Raw genomic sequence first — 22,749 nt, 5'->3', positions numbered from 1 at the left:
CTGACAGGGGTCCTCGATTTATAACATTCAGTTTTACCTACGAGGCTAATATATATTTAATTTTATTGTGATCTAGAAATTTTCGGACACCAAATATTAAATTTTTAATCTAAATGTTATATAATAAGTGGAATAAATTCATATAATATGGTAAATTTTTAGTGTTTTCGTGAGGAAAATTGACAGTTTTATGTTTTGAATCAGAAGTTCAGGTCTTAACTTTGGACAAGAAAATAAACAGTCGCAAAATTGGCATATTAATAGGGACTAGTATATGTTATATAATCTTACCTTATATCATCTAGTTGTACTTTCGACGTTTTTTTCACAGTTTAAATAAATATATTAAGTAGTAAATATAATACTATATATATAATAATACTATATAATACTTCACAATCGCTAAACTGAAGTCTAATTTAAGATGAACAACTTACTTAAATTTTATAATCTTTAATAGCAATAATTATTTCTCATTTTTTGGAATCATTATTAGTATATTTTATTTGTTTTGTTTGATTAGTATATACTCTTTTAATCTTGTGGGAAAATAAGGAAATAAGGAAGTTAAAGCAAATCATTTATACCAATTTTAAATTTGGCCATTTCACATATTAAATTATTTTATTTTGTCTATCTTGTTTACGAAACTATTAGGTTGTGAGGATAACAACTATCACATCGGCATCCAGATTTCCCACAAAATAAATTTGTAAGAATTGTTTAAGAGGTTTGGTTATCTTACTTCTGATACAAATTTGAATATTACCTAAATGTTATAGTATAATACCTTGAAACTGAATGTGAAATTGTCCTGTACAACATGCGTTGCACCAAACAACGTCATTTCGAAAGAACTATCATATTTTTTTGTTGTTCAAGAAGTGGTTGGAATTATTTGTCATCTGAAAAACTAATGAGCTGATGATATAACCAATATACTTTTCCACCACACAACATAACCCATTAGATTCACCGCTGTAACAAGTCAATTGAAAAGTCCCTTACCATAGTAAAACACATTTTTTTCGTAAAATTGGTTTTTTTTATACAACATAATTCCCTTCAAGGGTGATACACTAATTATAGCGAGCCTCCAACTTTTCGATACCATTTCTGTAGTACGATTTGTCCTTTGCCTCAAAATAGGCTTCAGTTTCAGCGATCAGCTCTTCATTCGACGAAAATTTCTTCCGAGCGAGCATCCTTATGAGATCGGCATCACGCCAAGTTTTCGCTTAAACTGTTAAACTTTCAATTTACCTTTTATGTCATATTGTAATTAAAATATTAATAGTACGGGTTCGTTACTGTTATCGGTATAAGACCGAATTTTATTTCGATAATCAGCACAGTATCAATACAACATAATCTTGAATCCGAAACGCAATAATCCGTACGTCGCGGATACACCGCTCAGCGTGTCATCTTTAATAATCGAAGTAAATCCTGCGAACCGGCCGCAAACCGAGTTACGTAGCTGCCGGTACGTGATAACAAGGCATGGACTCCGTCTATCGAATGCGTCGGGCTATTGCATCGGTCCGTGAAAGGAGCAAATCCTCTCGGATTGCCAATTATTTCCTGTTTGTTCTGGCCGCTAAAAGGGAGTTTATCGCTTCGGAGTGCCTCTGATAACTCCGGAAACATCGAATATTGGGACCCTTTGAGGTCGGTCCCTATAGGAACTTGATGGTATCCTTTAGTCCTGGGAGCGTTGATTCAGTTAATAAACAATTATATTTCAACTAGTTTGTACAGGGATCCTTAGAACGTATATTACATAATCTCAGTGAGTGGTTGCCTCCCTTTAAGTGGTAATTATGGCAAAGGTGGGGAGATGATGAAAAAGATAGATTTTACATGAATCCAAGTGCAACAAATACAATCCTTTAATTTAATATTTGTAAAAATAATAATTGTACTGTTAAATCTACATAAATATGAATCTATATAAGGACTATATATATATATATATATATATATATATATATATATATATATATATATATATATATATATATAAATATTTGGTTTATTTTATCTCTGTCATAACAAAATACTATTGTTACTAACGTTATGAAATATAATTGATTTTAATACTGCAGTACGTCTAATACATATATTTTCGAACCACTGAAACTATAGTTAATTATACAGCAGTCCCAATAGTTTTTAGGTTAGTGAGGTGGAATCAATCTCAATATATGTGAGGTGGAGTTCTAGGCGAGTTTTTTATAGTGGAATTTTTTGAAGACCTAAAGGTCATTAGAGAGCATATTTACCTTTTTATATTTAGTTATCGTTTCCTTGTTAAGTCATTTCAATATTTTCTAATTTCTACTGACTTTCTTCTGTTACTGCCTATGTACATTTTCCCTTACCAAATTAAGTTTAGTCACTACCTTAAAGTATTTGCCATATCTGCAAAACAGCTATTACTAATTATCTCATTATTATTACAATTACACAAAATTACAATATATATATATATATATATATATATATATATATATATATATATATATATATATATATATATACGCATAAATGTTTCATACTCAATATGATATAATTATATACGATTTCTTTATATTTTCTATTATTATTATTATATATTAATCTGAAAATCTATATGGCGTGGCTTAATTATATATAAACTACTAGTTATTGTCCATAAGGCAAGAGTGCAAAAGTGCATCCTATCGTCAACGATATATTTTCCAAATAACTACTTTTAGTCGATTGAATATTTAAACGTATCTTAATTATATAATTAGATATGATCTATACATGTCGTAACCTTATAAGCGTTTGGAACAGTGAAGGTAGGCAAGTATATATTTATTTATATATCTCTATATAGTATATAGTATATATTTATTAGTATATAGTATATATACTAATATATAGTATATATTTATATTATATATTTATATATTTATATTTTATAATTAATAGTATATTTTTATATTAGTATATAGTATATATTTATTTATATATATATATATATATATATATATATATATATATATATATATATATTATATATATACTAAAGTATCTGTGGAATGCGACAGGCTTAAGTTCAATATGTTTTTCCACTTGGTGTGAATAGAAATGGTTTCTTCGAAGTTTTTTTTATTTTATATTCCTGAAAAGCAACCTATCCTTGACTAAAATCCTTTGGTAGAAACTGATCATGATCTAGTTAATAAATACATTCACAATCTATATACATCAAGAGTTGGTTTGATAGGGGAAGAACTTGTTTAGGTTTTTGTCCTTTTATATTCTGGAATAACATAGTTAGAAGTTAAATCCTGAAATGTGGCGTGGTTTAATTATATATAAAGTACTAGTTATTGTCCTTAAGGCAAGAGTGCAAAATTCGACATGGAAAGTGATCCCATCCCATCGTCAAAGATATATTTTCCAAATAACTACGTTTAATCGATTGAATATTTAATCATATCTTAATTATACATAAGATATGTTCTATACATGTCGCAACCTTATAAGCGTTTGGAACAGTGAAGGTAGGCAAGTATATATGTATATATATATATATATATATATATATATATATATATATATATATATATATATATATATATATATATATTTATATATATAAAAATTCTGTAATTTTTTAGTTATTATAATTATATATTAATCTGAAAATCTATATACTAAAGTATATGTGGAATGCGACTGGCGCTTAAGTTCAATATGTTTTTCCACCTGGTGTGAATAGAAATGGTTTCTTCGAAGTTTTTTTAATTTTATATTCCTGAAAATCAACCCATCCTTGACTAAAATCCTTTGCTAGAAACTGATCATGATCTAGTTAATAAAAACATTCACAGTCTATATACATCAAGAGTTAGCTTGATAGGGGAAGAACTTGTTTAGGTCCTTTTATATTCTGGAATAACATATAATTCATAGGTATAATTTCAATATATGTTTTAAGCTTTTTGTAAAAAACTGTTGTTAAAATAACATGAAATATGTCTTTTTTAGTATTCGTTTTCCGGTCCGAAATAGTTTTTCCACCGACACGGGATTTTATAACGTGTACTATCTGGTTTATTCAAGGTTTTATATATGCGAAACACTTGGAGATTTAGTGGTCTAGTGCCTATCTGGTCAGGAACAGGGCTCGTTTTGTATTTTTGCCAAACGCTGTGTAATTGTGTTCTGCGTTCGGTCGCGGTTTTATCGGCACTGCATCCGCTTAAGCCGCAAAAAACGGAAGCGGCACCAGGTTCCTATCTCCCGGGATTGTTTTGATGGCAGATTATTCGAAATGGGTCCGTGTTTTGATGTTATGAAATGGAAACTGCTAAGTTAAATCCTGAAATGTGGGTTGGTTTAATTATATATAAAGTACTAGCAAACTCATTTTTCATACCGAGTGATGTGTGATCAAGTTTATCAACGATTTTCATTTTTGTTCGAATGTTATTGATATTACGAATCACTTATGATTTGGGACGGGACGGAATTAATACACCACTTATGGCCTTGGAACAAGAGAGAAACTTTATTTTGATCCCTGGTAATTTATTCCCACTCGATACAAGTCACAGCACCCTCTACTAACTTTTCTTCCTCCTTTCTATACTGGCTCTTGTATCGAGACAAGTCATATATTTAACCCTTCAATTTAAGTGTACTATATAACTTAACCTAACTAAGATTGTAAATAAAGATTACAAAAGTACATTTAAATTGCCAGAAAAAAACTATTATATTGTACATACAAATTTGTTCAAACTTGGAACTATTTTATTTCTACATCGCGAGAATTTTAACTTTAATTAATAATTTAATCAAATAAATCTACACAATTATGTGATAAACAAACGTAACAGTCAGTTTACTACTTAAAAACAATTCTCTCTTTGAACAATCATAGAAATAGTCGCCACAACACTGTCCAATTTAATATCGATTTTATAGTTTGTTCTTGGAATGCCCAACACAACAATGTATTTCTCTTCGATTGAATTTCGTCCATGCCTCTGGGATGCTTTTGTCAAATGGCATGAATCCATTAAAACTTCCTAGTTGATTACCATACCAGTCTTCATAACTTGCTCCTTCAAGTTCAAGTTCATTTCCGCCTTACATTAGTCCATGGCCTTCTGGTATCACTGAGGTATCATAACTAAATGGTCACCACTGCAGTCTTCTTAACTTGTTCCTTCAAGTCCACTTCTGCCTTACATTAGCCCATGGTTTTCTGGTATCACTGAGGTATCATAACTAATTGGTCACCAGTATCTCCATATTCTGCTTCTAATATTGTACTCAATTTTGTTTTCTCCAATTTTCTAACTTTATCACCTTCACTAATTACTTTCAACTCAAATCATTCACTAACATTATTCTGCTTTATGAGCTTTCTTCTGTTCTTTACCTCTATATTCCAAATCAATTACTAATGGGTGGTCACTTTTGTTTTTTCTTTTAACATTCTTCACAGTTCCTTTTGTTTTAGTGTTATTTTCATCTAGACCATATTCATCAGAATCAAATCCAAATATGTTTGTTATTTCCATTACTATCAGAATCATTATCACTCCATTTCCAACTCGAAATCAGAATATCTTTAATATAACCTTGAACTGTCTAAGTGCTCTTGAATGCTTTTTTTTTCATCATCGCTCAAACTCTTGATTTGTTCTTCTGGTTGCAAAACTATATGCATCAGTTCACTCACAGATTCTTCTTTGGAATTTTCTATGCTCGCCTTATATTAGTCTCTCTATATATTTTCTAAACGGTATATCTTTAATTATTTCTTCACTATTATCCATATTATATATACCAAATTGATGTGCTTAGATGCGATCTTGTAACTAACGAAACTTATATGCCTTTTAATCTTCTATATATTACCCTTTAAATTGTAACTAAATTATTTTCCACTCTTGCTGGTGTTAATAATAATTTCAATTTGTGTGATCATAACCGCTTTTTCTATTCTAATAAACTGTTTAACTTCATAAAGACTGTCCATCAAATCCACTATACACTCTTCATGTCATCTTGCGTTCCAACCTTTAGGTGAATTTCTCAATCCATACATTGCTCGATTTAATTGTTGGTACCTTGTTTAGTTTGTCTAGAGAACTAAATTTAATTAATTAATAATGTCCTATTTAATCTTTCCGCTTTTCCATTACTTTGCGGTGAATGGGCAGTGCTATATTCTAAATGAATTCCCTTTTTCCTACAAAATAGCTTTACTCCATGCTGTCTTTCTAATTCATTAATGTATTTGAAATTCTCTTTAGCTTCATTTTCTGTCTTAAGGATTTTTACTCTGGTAAAATGGGACAAATCATCTAGTATTTTCTATCCTTTATAAATCTCTTCCTCCATCTTCAGATATTGGGTTTATTAGCATATAAATATCTGAATAAATTAACTCTTCGATTGCACTTGTTCTTATCTCCTTAAAGTAGAAAGGGGCTCCTGGTTGCTTTCTTCTCCATCCTTACAAATTAAAAATTCTTCTTCATTGGGTTCCATAGCTTTTCATTCTACCTGTAATTCTGTTCGACCCCTTATTTCTAGTTTTCAATACTTCTCTGGTCCTTGCAACTAACTCATGGTTGACTCTCTAAACTCGTCTACATTACTAATTGCTACATTGATTACAATGTTTCTTTATCCTACCGATAATTAGGTTGGACCCCATGTTCCTAGTTTTCAATACTTCTCTGGTCCTTGCAACTTACACATGGTTGATTTTCTAAATTCTTCTCCATTACTAATTGGTACATTGATTACAATGCTTTCTTTATCCTACCGATAATTATGTTGGACCCCATATTACTCGTTTACTAGTGTTTCTCTGACCGTTGTAAATTATACACGTAGTTGATTTTCTAAACTGTTGATTACTTCATTACTAATTGCTACATTGATTACAATGTTTCCTTCTATCCTAGTGATAATTCTGTTGGATCCCATGTTACTAGTTTACTAGTGCTTCATTGATCCTTGAATATTATACACGTTATTGATTTTCCAAACTCTTGATTACTCCATAAATATTTACTACATTCATTATAATCTTTCCTTCTATCCTACTGATAATTCTGTTAAATCTCATGTTACTAGTTTACTAGTGCTTTACTGATCCATGTATATTATATATGTGATTGATTTTCTAAACTCTTAATTACTGCATTACTATTTACTACATTGATTACAATATTTTCTTCCTTCTTACAGATAACTCAAGATCACATGTTTCTAGTTTTCTGGTGTTCCTTCTGATGGTCATTGATCTTCGAGTGCTCTAGTGATCCGAAATTAATTTCCGTCTGTTGCATACAGCCATCTTGTTACTTCCACTTTCCTTCGTGTATATATAATTATATATATATACTATACCGAACTAAAAACTTTACCTAATGTACATTCCCCTGCACTCTCCGTCGTCACCCTACTACTTCTTATTTACACCGAGAACTCTGGGCCCATAACCTATTACGAATCACTTATGATTCGGGACGGCACGGAATTAATACACCACTTATGTCCTTGGAACAAAAGAAAAACTTTATTTTGATCCCTGGTAATTTATACCCACTCGACACAAGTCACAGCGCCCTCTACTAACTTTTCTTCCTCCTTTCTATACTGGCTCTTGTATCGAGACAAGTCATATATTTAACAATTGATTATAGCATCATGACATAATTAAACTAGATTCATCTTAATCGCTCACATCAATTTTTGCACCAATATCAACAATGTATTGATGAAACAGGTGGCGATTCGGACAATGATATTATATTGATTGGCATTCATCATCAATCAGTATGTGTATAATATAAACAAGATACAAATAAATTAATTATACAAAAAATAAGATATAGAAAATAAGAATTAGTTATTATGATAAAAAGTAAAATGAAGCATTATTTAACTACATAAATATTAAAATAATTTATCTAAGTAAACACTGTAATGATTTTTAATTCAAGAAAAATGTGTGTATTTAGTAATTTTTCGAGAGAGAAAAATATTCCTGGCTTATAAAAACTTTTAAATATAGTAGGTATTAAAAGGATTACATTATTAAATTTCACGCCAGGCCTGTAAAAGTTTGTTTATAAAACACGCGAGTTTGAAGGATATTGTGTAAGAATATGTTTTAGAGTGTGTAAGGCAAGTTTAAATTTAAAGCAGTTCATTAATATAAAAGTTATACATTACTTTGATCGAAATTAATTTATTTTTCTAATTAGATTATCTTTTTAAACATTATATTATACATAATAAACGTGAAACATTATTTGTTCAATTGATTTAACTGTCTTAGGCTGTCTTAGGACTTTTCAGATTCTGTTATATTATTTGGGGTATATTATATTGTTTGACAAGCTATCTTGCGCAGTGTATGCAAGCAATTCATGGATCACAGTTCAATAGATATTCGTGAGTTTGGAGCCGCTCAATTCCAGTAGACTGATTTGTTAAATTATTAGGTTTAGTAACTATATATGCTTTCATAAAATATTTAACTTCTTATAATTTGTTTTCGTTCAACATATCATAATTTGACGGTAATGATCTATTTATTTTTAAAACGCTGATAACATAGTCGTGAAACTTAGATACTTTCCTTTTGGAGCAGGCCTAAAGCTAAGAAGATGTTCTGGAAGATGTAGAAAATTTAATAGCTTTATGTAGCGAATACTCTGGGTATGAAGTGGAGGTTTAGTTTAACCAAAATTTACTAAAATAAAGAGAATAACTTTTAGTTATTATTCAGTTTTGTATTCTAGTTCAAATATTTTTATGTTTTGATAGGGTTTTTTTTATTTATGACATATCTATTTTAGTTAAAATCTAGTTTTTTATTTTAGGGTATGCATTTTGTTTAATATTAACTTCATTTAATATTTACTTGAGTTGTTCCAAAATATTTCGTAAAGGAATTACCTTTATTGTAGACATTTTAATTTTATTTATTTTCCATGAATTTAAATAAATAATTTTATATTTTGTTGCAGATTGGAGGACGTCTAAGAGCTGGACCTAAAACTGTTAAAGTTTTGGCCATGTTGCTGCCGTGGTTTTTTACTTTCATTATAGGCCTGGTATCAGGTAAGATTATGTTAGGATTAATTGCTATAGTTTTTAATTTTTTAATCATGTGCTTCTATGTTCTTTATTTACTTTATTTATTCTTATAGATTAAATTGATATCGCGCATAATAACAATATCTAAGTCGGTGATATAAAGTATTGAAGCAAGTATTTATTAAGTGCTTTTGCGTTTTTGTTAAGTTCTATGTTCATTATTTGCTTTACTTTACTTATTGTTATATATCATATAGGTATACTGCATAATGGCAATATTTTAATGAGTGATATAAAACATTAAGGCAAATATTGAGTGAGTGTTTCTATGTTTTAATTAAGTGATCCAATGTTCTTTATTTACTTTATTTATTATAAATATTAATGCACGACAAAAATGAAGATTATTTATTCAGCACTTATTTGAAAAATGGACTGAAATATATTTCTATTTCTTTATGTAATATATATCGCTTGAAGAAATAAATAATAAACATACTAATATATAAACAATATTTCATTTCAACATTTCTGGTATGAGATTGAAGCTACATTAAAATTTAGGTGCTTGAGAGTGTTATGATTACTTTAGAAAGACTATTATTAAAAAGTATTGGTAAATATATGTTAATCAAAATATTTGTTGTTCTACTGTTTCCCATCTTTTTGGCAATGTTACAATACTATGTCGAATTGAATAATATATCAACAATACCTGTAAGAACAAGTCTTGGAATTCATTGTGTTCGAACTTGTTTAGTTGTTCACGGTGTTTCTATTATTTACACCAATTCGCCATTATTTAATCATTGAAACGAAAACTAACAATTGTAAGATGATAGAGCAGTATCACTATAAGTTTTTAAAATCGCTCGATGGGCTTCGGCAAGAGATTTCTTCAAATCAAACAAGTAAAGAACATTGAAAATGCATTTTTGAGCATTAGATAGTTAGCGTTATTACTTCATTAGCACTATTACTTTATGTAGATGAATGTCAGATATCGATTTAGCACTTTAACAATAATGTAGTTAGAAGAACTACACTAAATTTTATTTGCCTCGTGAATATAAATTAATTATCTTCGTCCAATCGATAGGCATATAAATAAGTAATGATTGAATACGGACATCCGATTTTATGAAAAGGACGGACCGTAACAATATCCTCCGAGCTTTATTTATTTCCTTTATTTTTTCTTATTGTCAACGGTTAAGTCAACTTTTTTCGGCTTTTATTTGCTTCCCAGATTGATTGGCAAATATTTGTTGTCGATAAAAATCGTCCGGACAAGACGGAAAAGCTCCATTTCCCTCATATATTCGCAAAGATTGAGCGCCAAGACGTGTGGGCGGGGAAGCGGGTAGAAGAAAGGACGCTTATACCAAATATAAAGCGACGGTACTTTCAAGGGAATACCGAACAAAGGATCGTCGAAGGATCTGATTTTATTGAAAAGGGCATCGATTATTGATAATTTTATGTAGTCTACATGTTATAAAACATTAACGTCTCATTTTAAACGGCCTATTTTAAGTATGCTTTTAAGTTACAAGTAGTAAAAAAGAGGTTTTCTATTCTTTTTTTTATTTATACGAACATTGAGTACTACAGGATGTTGCTATGAATGAAATGAGATTCTAATTTTCGAAAAATAATCTTTAAAGTTCATGTGCAATTTTAAATTAATGGTTACGTTAACAATCCAAACGTTTGAAGATCTCGCAGATGTGCTAAATTGGCTATCAAGACTCCAACAGACCTTTTCTATGAGGTATTCTGCTTCTTTACTGCAAATATATACCTCCATGTCAGCATATCTGAAGCAATCGTTCAAATTAATTATGAGAAGCTGCAGCGGTTATTTGAAAGATCAAATTAAAAAATCAAAATAAAAAAGTCATCCCAATATCTCACGACAGTAATTTATTTATTTATAATTACATCATCGACATAGTTCTTATCGACAAATCGTATATTAAAAGTATTAATTAAGTAATAAAGTTAAGGAAAGTAATTAAAGTAAGTTAAGGCAAACAAGCATCTAACATTTACATGATTAGGCCCACGTTTCGCAAATAGCCTTAAATGAATGATATGAATATTGTAACATTAAATTTTAACTTTTTCGATTGCGGCTAACTAAATTCAAATGATATCTGTCATATAAAATATTCCAGACAGAAAAGTATTTTAAGTAAAATTCCAAATGTTGAATCCGATAATGGTATTATGATATGGTTTACTAATATGATATTGATATTAATAATAATATTGATAATGGCATATTAATTTGATATTAGTGGAGAATTTATTATATTTTATTCGTCTTAGTCGCGTCTCTAAAACACTTAAATATCAATTATTTTTGGTCATCGCGGAAATATCGAAAATTATTAGAGATTATTTTGTTTGTTGTATAATATTTCCATGTAATATCATTTAATAAGATTGTTTTTCATAAATCTGTCTTTATCCTTCACTATACTGACTTTTAATTGTTCCACGTAAAACATCGTTTTTATTTTGCTTTTTGAAAAGCTCCAAACAGTTCTGCTCCTTTGTTCGGTATGACTAAGTTATTCTTTCTTTCTTGGCTTTTCGAAACATCTGCAAAGGTCTAAGACTTAAGAAGTACTTTGACGCTATTTGTCACACCACAAAGTTTCAATATTTGCTTGACAAATAACAAAATTATTTCACTAAACCTTTCTACAGCACTATCTTCAAGCACCTATTTACCATTATCCCGTAACTTCATATAGTCGATTCAAACTAGTAGTGAACATTGAACTATAATGTTAAACTTTATAACATTTTTGTTTCATTATCTTATTTACATTGCACTATGGTAATTTATAAAAGCTAAAATAAACTAAAAATCGAAGTTAAATTCGGCAATATTGGGACGTATTGATGTCTTAACTTAAGATGACTCGAGTTCACTGCTATATTGAATAGACTATAGGTCCAATGTTGATATGTTTTTACGATATATTTATAGTTTCTTATTATTTTACTATTTATACTTTATATACTCAATATTCTCGTATTCTTATTAAACCAAGTTTAAATTAGTATTGAATATTTTCCTTTATGTAATATTATTATATTATAATTTCTCAATAGCAATAATATCTTTAATATATTGGGTTTATTCTCCAATATTTTTTTCGTTGTAAAAAGGTATTTATTCATAAAGATAGGAACAATGTATATTAATCAACACCACAGTAGCGTGTCTATGGAACAATGCTGGTTCGACAGCGATCCAGACACTGATCTATTTTCGCACTTCTTTTTGGAATTTTGGAACCGTGCTATAGCTGGAGAGGACATTGGGTTTGGAAAAACTTCCCCCTTGAGCTGCAACAGTATACCTTTCAGAACTGTTGCAACGTGTAGCCGAGTGTTGTTATGAAAGAAGATGACTTCTTCTTGAGGCATCTGTTACTTGTTATTGGTGGCCTTTTTTGCATCAATACGTTGTTCAGTGTTTTTAATTGGGCAAAAGTGACGTCCAGTAAACTATAAGGTAGATATGGCAACCCCGAGACGTTGATCTTGGATGGATATAATTCATGGATACTTTGAAATATTAAATCACTGATCATCATTCGATTCATGCCACCATCGGCTGCCCAAATGTCTGTCAGGTACAGCCATGCCGGTTTATTTGTCATATCTTTGTATTTTCTGTATTTTATTCAATAGTAATAATAATAATAATATTAATATTAACGTCAATATAAAACGATCACATCATTTCTCCTATACACTGAGCCATAACCACCACAACAGATTTTTTTCAAATTAAGCAACAAAAATAACGAATGCCAAAAATGCAATTTTGAGCGATCGACAATTAGCGTCTATGTACACTTGGTACATCATTAATTCCAAATTCAGAACTGTTACATAGAAGAGTGTCCGTTAATTTTAAAAATTAATTCAGGTTGTTTATTATATATCTTCCTGATCAAAATACATGAAAGCGCCTAATACTTCTCTCGAGGTTGTTGAATAAAAATAAATAAACAAAATTACAAGATACCTGTAGTTCATATATTTAATGTAAAACATATAATATTTTATAAGGAATCGATAATAGAGTTTAGATACTCATGTATTAAAACTTTGAGTTATCTATCATAATATATGCATAGTACATGCTTCGACAAAATACCAACTTTTATTACATGTATTTAAAACAGTAGGAAAAGTCGAGGCATATTTTATGGGATTTTTAGATAATATAACTTGTATGTACGTGCTTTAAAGTTTAGATATTCTGGTAGAATTATGTGTTAACAGTCTCGTAATTCTGTTCGTAATGGATGATACCCTCCTTATCAAATTAGATGTAGGCCTTTAGCGGATCCATTATTTTCGTTACTGCATATTTAATACTTTTTAGCGAAGCGAAAATTGGATACGAGCAAACCATGCGTTAAACTTTTGATAATGATCTTTTATGAATGTCTGTGTACAGATATAATAGAAATTATGTTTAACTAAATTAAACACCAATTAGGTGATTATTTTAGTAGATAAAGCCAAAAATGCTTAATATAAAACTTTAACTCATATATTAGTTTAGCAGGAATAGGTTTTCTTGTTATTTAGAAGAAGATAAGTCACTACATCAAGTTATATTAAGGTTAATTAAGTTAATAAAACTTTCATTTGTTTATAAATCAACACACAAAATCGATAAGAATATAACATGTATATAAAAAATATCTTTAACCAAAAAAATAACCGTCTTCAAATAATAAATAAGGAACTCACTAAAAATTAAAAAATAATCAAATTTAGATTTTTATTGCAAAAAAAATTAAATAAAATATGTATATAATAATGGTTTTAATAACTAAATTAAAATAAACAAAAACCTTATTCAACCTATCTACTACACGTATTTTATTCTACTATTCTACTATATACAAACAATTTAGCTTAATACTTTCCTAAATCTATTCATCTATTTACATTATTATTTTAACAACTACCAACTGATCACTTTGAAGTCGGTGCCGAGCAACAAACTAGATTTGTTTTGTTCCTAATTTAATTGTAAGAACCCAACCGAACCCAAACAGTTATATTGAGTTTAATTAAGTTAATAATACTTTCATTTGTTTATAAATCAACATATAAAGTCGATAAGAACATAATATGTATATAAAAATATCTTTAACCAAAAAAATAACAGTCTTCAAATAATAAATAAAGAAGTCACTAAAAGTTAAAAAATAATCAAACTTATATATTTAACACTAAAAAAAAATAAAATAAAATATGTATATATAACTATATGTAACTAAATTAAAATAAACAAAAACCTCATTCAACCTATCTACTTCACGTATTTTATTCTACTATTCTACTATATACAAACAATTTAGCTTAATACCTACCTAAACCTATTTATCTATTTACATTATTATTTTAACAACTACCAACTGATCACTTTGAAGTCGGTGTCGAGCAACAAACTAGCAACGAGCAACTAAACTATATTAATTTAGATTTGTTTCGTTGGTAATTTAGTTTTTTTTGTGTCACAAAATTGTATTATTATTTTTGTATTGTTTAGGCTCGGTACCGATTTCAAACTGATCAGTTAGTAGTAGTTAAAATAATATTGTAAATAGATAAATAGGTTTAGGTTGGTATTAAGCTAAATTGTGTGTATATAGTAGAATATAAAATACTAGACCACTATACTATAAAATAGTGTTGTAGATAGGTTAAATAAGGTTTCTGTTTATTTTTATTTAGTTATTACAACGATTATTATGTAAATATTATATTTCAAATGTTGTTTTTGTGTTAAGAATCGAAGTTTGATTATTTTTTAATTTTGAGGGAGTTCATTATTCAATTTTTTGAAGACCTTTCAGTTTTTTTATTAATAATATTTTGTTTTTCTCTTTTTAGTGTTAGATGCACTTAATAAATTATGCAGTTATTTTATTTAATATTACAATGGGTAGTCCAAATAAAGGTGCAGCCCTTATGAAGAAAAATAGGGATAAAGAAACGATGATTGAAAATAAAAAGCGCTTCAGGCCCCGATGTCCGCTACCAAGCCTACCTAAACTAGAACAACTAAAAATAATTTTCAGTGCCGGGGATCGAATCCGCGACCTCCGATTGTTAGCTAAACGCTTTAACAATCACACCATAAAAACAATCTTTCTAGGTGCCTTTGAAATTAGAGCGTTTCCCTCGATTTACGCCTTCCACCCATCAAATCCTGACTTGGTTTCAATGAGACCACCTCGGAAATGTAGTCTTTTCAAAAATCTTTATAAAGTGACCATCATTTTGTCAATATATGTATAATATGATATGTATGTATTATGTGAATACTGTAGTATATGAATTTGTTTAAGTTCGATGTTAAAACGTTTTATAAATCTTTCTTTTAAACTTTTGTATTCTGATGTTATTCGAATGTCACCTTTTTTTTACTAGCTAGTGAAGAAGTTACGTGAATGCCGTAAACAACTATATTTCTGCCTTAAAACGAAAACAAAATTAACATTGATGGGGATATAAGCTAATAAATCTTCATGCTAAACAAACAACATTTATTAAAAGCAATCTACCAATATAAATCAAACACTAACATTCTGAAATCAAATTTATATAAAAATATGATAATTTTGTCCTGAATTTAAAAAAAATCAATTTCATTTTTGGTCCATGTAAAGTAACGTCCCATATCTTTAAACATACAATGAGGTATTATGCCACAAAAACAATAATTTTACTAAATTTTTCTTTTTTATTTTAGAATTTTGGAAATATATACTCAATGTATTGTTTTTTTCTATTTCTTTTTTTGTTACACCAGTAACTTGCTGATTAGAATTTCAAGATTTATATACACTTCTTTAAGCTGGCGCTGATAGTTACTATATTTGAACTTATGATCCAATTTACCTTGTGTTGCCGACAATAATTTCATCTAGATGTAAAATGGAATTGAATTGTGACAATCTACAATATCAGGGTACGTTCCCACGATTTATAGAAATATAGTATCGTTAGAATTCGTTTATTTATCAAGTTTATCCGTCATTTCTCTACATCATTAATTGTCATTGTTTTTTTAATGCTTTTTGACTTTCTACCCTTGAGAATATAAGAATGTATGCTCAGTTTGGTGTTATTTTGGTAAACAAAACAATTACAAAACCTACTCTAATATTTCGTAAGTAATGTATAAAAATCTTAATATTGTAGCTAATAATAATCGGAATTTAAGCTACTAATACGAAATATTATTAGAATATTATGAGCCCTTTATTTCAAAATTAATTGAAATGGTCTAAATCGTGGAAAATTCGGGCTCTAGCTGCTTTCTAAACATAAGAAAAGAGAGTCCAAAATGGCTTTAACCCAATAATGACGTTAATTCACTGCTTTGAAGTCTGAAGAAAACGTTGACAGATCACTTAATAGGAAGGTATTAGAATATCTCGTTTATTTATCCAAAGGTCTTATTATTTAAAAATAAATTCTAACATGGAATATCCATTTTAATCATCTTTATATTAGTGCACTAATGCAGAGCGTGAAATATGGCAAAAGTATGGAAATTATATGGACAAGTGCGTAGAACTTAAATCTATATGTAACATGTACCACAAATATATAAAATAAAATGAAATCCATACATAGATATAATCCGTTCATACAAAAGTAGTGCTGCCAATCTTACAGAAAGGTGCTATTTTCAAAATCGTAACGTAAAAATGTAAACAAAAAGTTTTATGCGAAAAGTGAGTCAGTGAAAGTATTATTAAGCGATTCTATTTAATTTTCAATAATGTTTAAATTCGTGTAGTAGTAACTACGTTTGATTCTTCCAGTATTGGGAATCCTGAGAGAACAAAAGCAAGTTCGTATCAGACTATGATAAATAATATAAAATCATAGAGCCATTTTACATTCTTACTGGTGACAACACACGAATATCAATAGAATTCTAGGAGATTTGTTTCAATATTTTCGAGTCTTTCGCAAACATCAATTTCAGATTTGACTGTTTTGAGAATTTGATATATGGTTATTATAGAACAACAGGGAAAAAATACATTCTTGCCGAAGAAATGATATTAAAAGAAGTAGTAATCATACAGATATTTCTTTATATTTTTCTGAAAATGTTTAAAACTAATTTAAAATTAGATTTTCTCAGGTTTCGTAAGTAAATAAAAATCATCAAAATAAATCCAGTGAATATGCATCTATCATAAATTAATCCAGTAATAATATTAAAAAATTGGCAAAGAATTATACCAAAACGCAAATAACAGTAGTTACCTATGCCTTTTTAACTGTTTCCTTAAATTGTTAGTTTGAGTGATATTAGGGGAGATTAGGATAAACAACATAAGCTACTTACTAAGCTAATGACAAATTGGTACATGCTACTAGCCAACGACGTTAATGTGTACTGTATATAATATATCCATGTCCATGTAGTATTTCCATGTCTACGTCACTAGTTGAGGCCATCTATTTAACTTTGAAAGATTCTTGCTCTTTTATAATATAAACATTATTAATTTAATGAATTACGGTCAAATTTCGACCACTAGTTCCCATAATCTGGCGGATGGTAAATTTATATTCATCCTAATTTTTTTCTTAAAGAGAAGTCTTTAGGCTGAATAAAATATTGATAATTGATACTAGTTGCACTAAATCAATGACAAAAATACTAATGAGGGATTATCAACAACAGGGAATAGAGAAAATTACATGAAGACTTGACATATACGCAATATCTATTTATTAATATGGTGTTGAACCAATTTTTTCTTCCAAAAAAACTGTAATTCTTCGCAGTATAGATTTGTAGAGGGTCTGAATAGTTTTCTAGGGAACGCAGTCACTGTTATTGTACCAAAATATCCGCCAATTGCTTCAATTATGTTAGAAATGTACTCACTCTGCTCTAAAACTCCCAGGTTCAGTTGGCTTGAGGTCCGGAGACTGTTCTGGCCATGGAAGATATTTCGTGTTATTATGATGCTCTCTATACCAAGACTAAACCATTTTCGTTGTGTATTTGGGTATATTAATATGGGCAGTGTTGGTCAGCATTATGGTAGACTTGTGATGTAAATGAGAGGGTCAGCCAAATATGTCTGATTGCCACCCAAATCATAACGAAACCTAACCATGCTTGACTACCACATTCTTAACAATTATAAAAAATATCGATATTTTACAAAAAATATATCCATATTAAAAAAAAGTTAAATATTATCTTAAAAAAATATTTATTTTGGGAAGATATCTAAAAATATCGGCTAAGAAATATCGATATTTTCTGAAAAAAATATCGATATGTCGATATTTTTTCGGAATCTTGACCATACGATTCCGGATTTAAATGATTAGCAAGACGAGGTCTTTGTCTCTCATTCCCCTTTATTATTCATTCCCTTAACATTTCCATATAATCTTGACCTAATCTAACATCGGGTTTATACTCCTGTCGACCACATGCAGTTTTTAACATCAAAATAAACAAGTTTTATATCAATGAGTGTTTTCTATTCTCGTTTAAATTGCTTCTTGTTGCTACCAAATAGTAGTGAGTGTTGGAATGAACAACCGAAATCAAAACACACGAACAAACAAACGATCTTTTCTACAATTATATTTGGCGGGAAATTTAAAAAGCATATACATAATATAACTCCCAGTTTCAGTCATATTGGTCATATTTTTTTGACTGTGTATTTGATCACATTAATATGGCAGTGTTGGTCAGTATTATGGTAGAGATGTGATGTGAATGAGAGGTTGACCATAACCAACTATACCACGTTCTTCTAATCAAGTTTCGAGATTTTCATTGCACTACTTCTATCGTAGTTTAGGGTTAGGTTCCGTTATAAAGAGATTAACACAATGAAATATAACTTATAATGCTTGTAAAGAAACCTGAACAATACATACGTGTCGCCTTATTTACAAGGAAGCACTGTTACCAACATGTAACACGATATACTATACTGAATGGTGTCAATACTATTTTCTCTATCCCCTGTATATAAATATAGGTGCAGCAATACATTAAAAACGTAATCCTACCAAATTAAAATTATATTTAACCGTATTATGTCGAAATTTTACAGGCTTTTAAAATAATACTTTAACTGGTATTTATATTTAATATTAGCGATTACAACATAAGGTCGGTTATAACAGTTCATGAAAAATTCGCGTAAAAATAATGAAATCGACCCTTTCGGCTCTAGTTGTGGGCAGGGCTCACGGGTTTTTTCCTCGCTCGTTGTTTGAGCGTTTCATTTCGGAAGCAAGCCTTTCGTAAAATTTTAGCAGCTTTTCAAATTGGATTTAAAATTTTATAAGGTCCGGATTTAACGAGAGACTGTCGGGGGTGGATTTGGTCAACGAGTCGACTTGATCGTCAGGAAAAAAGACACGTTCTCGCTGTTAAGCTCGCCCTGTTTTTCCGGCCTTTATGGGAATTAATGAGTTTCCGGAAATAAATAGTTTAAGTACGATTAATGTATATTAGTGTAATATAAAAGGGACGTATAATTAAAATGTCCGTGGCAATATCTTTCCACGATTTTAAGAAAAAGTTTTTGTGGGTACTGTAAACGGTTCTATATGTTGAATAAAGAAGATAGTTTAATTAATATATAGTTATTATATTAGATAGTCAAGAAGAAGTATGATTTTTTGCTTGAAAAGGAATTTATTCAGAGAAATCTTCCCTACAATCATCTTTGAGGGATTTATATTGGTGAAAAGGCGTAGTACTAAGGTACAGAATATCATAAAAGGCGATCTCCTATATAAATACAGGTGACTTAATAATGTGCTTCACCATCACAGAGAGTGCCACAAGCTGGTATTTGTAACGACCACTACACCTCTTTAGGCCACCACAAATAAACCCCCGCTGGATTATGGGAAGCTTAGCAAGGCTGGAGGATTGGTACCATACGGTAGGGCCACTGAAAAATATCGATATATTGTTTTCGATATTTTTTCAAAAATATCGATAGTTTTGATGGACCATTAATATTAAGTACTAATTTTAAAGGTTTATTACAAATTATAGTTAATTTATTTTGAAACAATATCGAAAAATATCGGCCAAAAAAATATCGATATTTTCTGAAAAAATATCTATATATAGATATATAGATATATCGATATTTTTCCGCATCCTTACCATACGATAAAAAAAACATAAAAACAACAATATCTACCTGGCTATTGTCAACACTTTAATGTAATATCTACAAAATATATAGAGAAATACAAGCTACTATTAATTTTCATACTTAAAAAATAGGAAATAGATCTACATTTTTATAATATACCGATATACCGTTGGGAGCGTACTTAACTGATATATTATGCATTTAAATTGTCTATTCTGAAATTTTTTCTATCTTATATGTTTTTTGAAAGTATATATAAAGATTATTTTCATCCACCAAAACATGTAGCATCTAATTATTATTTTAATGATAATAGTGCCCTGTTCAACAGGGCCTACACAATTGATTGAACAAATAACAATACAACTTTCAGTTCGATTAGAATCTCACAATTTATTCTTTATAAAATCTATTATATTAATACTTGCCACTAAATCTATTTCAATATTTTAAGGTGGGAAAAACTTCTGGTGATTCCGATTTAGGGTTTTGTTATTACCATTTTTATTATTTGGACTGCTTTGTTAAGAAGCAATAGCAAAACATGGTATAATGGCGTACTCAATCAATTCGTTTGTCTATAAATTTTCTTTTCCTTTGTCTAATTTATCTTTACGAATTTTTTGTCCGTGGAATTTGTTCAGTATTTTGTCGGTTGCCCCGGTTATCATTATGTACAATATGATAAGCACTAATAATAGTATTATTAATTATATATGTTATTCATAATGCCGAATGTCAAAATTATCGTGAATTGATTAAACAAATAATTGGTTTTACTATTAATATTGTCCATATAGTCTAAATACATAACTGAAATTATATACGTAAGAAATAAGTTATATCTTATCCTACAATTCTATCCTTAATTCCATGATAATCACTATGATGATCCAATAGTTAAAGAATCAGGAGAACATATCACAAAGAAGTCGCCTCGTTAAGAAATAATTATCAACAGCTTCCATAATGGAGTGTCCTCTACATTATTATATTGTAACACATAGGCCGAAAAGTGCCGAGTACACATATATGCCGATAGTCTTAATGCATTCACCACTTTTCCAGTTAGTACTAATCTTCAAAAGAAAGCTGTTAAAATTTCATAATGTTATCCTCATAAGTTTGTGAGTTATTGTGCTAAGAGTATCACTAGTTTTGTTATTTTTAAAATAATGGACTAAAAACGTGTTTAAATTTTACAGTGCTTCTTGATGTGAAAAAAATACTATTCAAGCGAAGCAATAACCTGAAAGGTGTTATAGGGACTCCGATCCATCAGAAATAATAATAAAACGTTGGTTTGGCGACTCCACACGTTGTCGTTGAGAAACCGATGATGCGAACGCAATGGACCAAATGATCGTAAATCCGTAAGATATCAAAATAAGGTCTTGTTGATGATTATGAGCAGCGTTTGGCCATTTTAAAGGTAACAAACTAGAATTTGTAAAACGATCGTCATCTGAGTGGATAGCAACTGAAGACAGGCCTACTTTAACGTAAAAGATAAATCGTTCTACAAAAGTGGTATTGAAATGTTAGAATGGCAATTGAAATGATTGTGTGGCTCTTGATAGAGATTACGTTGATGAATAAGGCCAATTTTGAAAAAAAAATGCGTGTTCTTTGTTATGCCCGGGAAGTTTGACAATATGGCAAATATTATATCAGCACGTTGAGTAGTCACTTCTGATGATATATAATAATAAGTAATAATAGTAAATAATAGTAGTAATATTTTTATGTTAATATCACCAATAGCCGATTTTATTGCAGTTGTGAATTAGATAAAATTACTTTTTTACGTCAATTTATCACGAATTTTATGTTAATTCGACGTAGTCCGTGTTATTATATATAATGTTAAGTTAATGTTTAATCTTACTTTTCGTGTATAATATCTGTTCATAATCGAGTCACGTCTGCGGAAATTTAGACCAAATTAAAAGGCAACTTTAATTTTAAATGGGCTTTTGTAACTCGCGAAAATTTCAATGTTCAATCTCTGTAACCACTATGTATAGTTAGCATTCCAAACTCAAAGGCAATGTATCTTATGAGATAACCATGTTATTGATGCTTGTAAGATAATCCACAGTGTTCCCAATGAAATTCCTTCATAATTCTCGTAGCAGACTTATATGCAAATAATGTCGAACATTTCATATGTGACGCGAACATAATCTCACAATGATTAATCGATAGAAAGGAATAGAAATGCAGGATACATTAAAAATCATCGTGGTCTGGTAGATCTAGTAGAATATTAATTTTAAAATATAAATTAGAGGATATAAAACAATGAACCTTAAGTATGACATAAACCGTAAAAAGGGCTTATCGTCTTAAAAAACACCCCATAATTAATAAAATCAAAGACTCAAGTACCTAAAAACTC

General features: G+C 29.5%; 1 protein-coding gene across 5 annotated transcripts in view; it reads left to right on the top strand.

Moving 5' to 3' along the window:
- Positions 1-22,749, top strand: part of LOC143206505 (Ig-like and fibronectin type-III domain-containing protein 1) — a 444,726-nt gene that overhangs the window by 319,434 nt on the left and 102,543 nt on the right. For all 5 annotated transcript variants that reach the window (XM_076419075.1, XM_076419079.1, XM_076419078.1 and 2 more), the window contains one exon: positions 9,045-9,138. In XM_076419075.1, the coding sequence (XP_076275190.1) occupies positions 9,093-9,138 (46 nt within the window). In that variant the 5' untranslated portion in view covers positions 9,045-9,092. The remainder of the gene's footprint in view (positions 1-9,044; positions 9,139-22,749) is intronic.

This window comes from Rhynchophorus ferrugineus, unplaced genomic scaffold, assembly GCF_030347505.1.
Source record: "Rhynchophorus ferrugineus isolate W39M unplaced genomic scaffold, kcgeb_rfMv2 rfM1, whole genome shotgun sequence".
Classification (NCBI taxonomy): Eukaryota; Metazoa; Arthropoda; class Insecta; order Coleoptera; family Curculionidae; genus Rhynchophorus; species Rhynchophorus ferrugineus.
The sequence above is the reverse complement of the archived record's forward strand: the minus strand, read 5'-3'. Positions and strand labels throughout refer to the sequence as shown.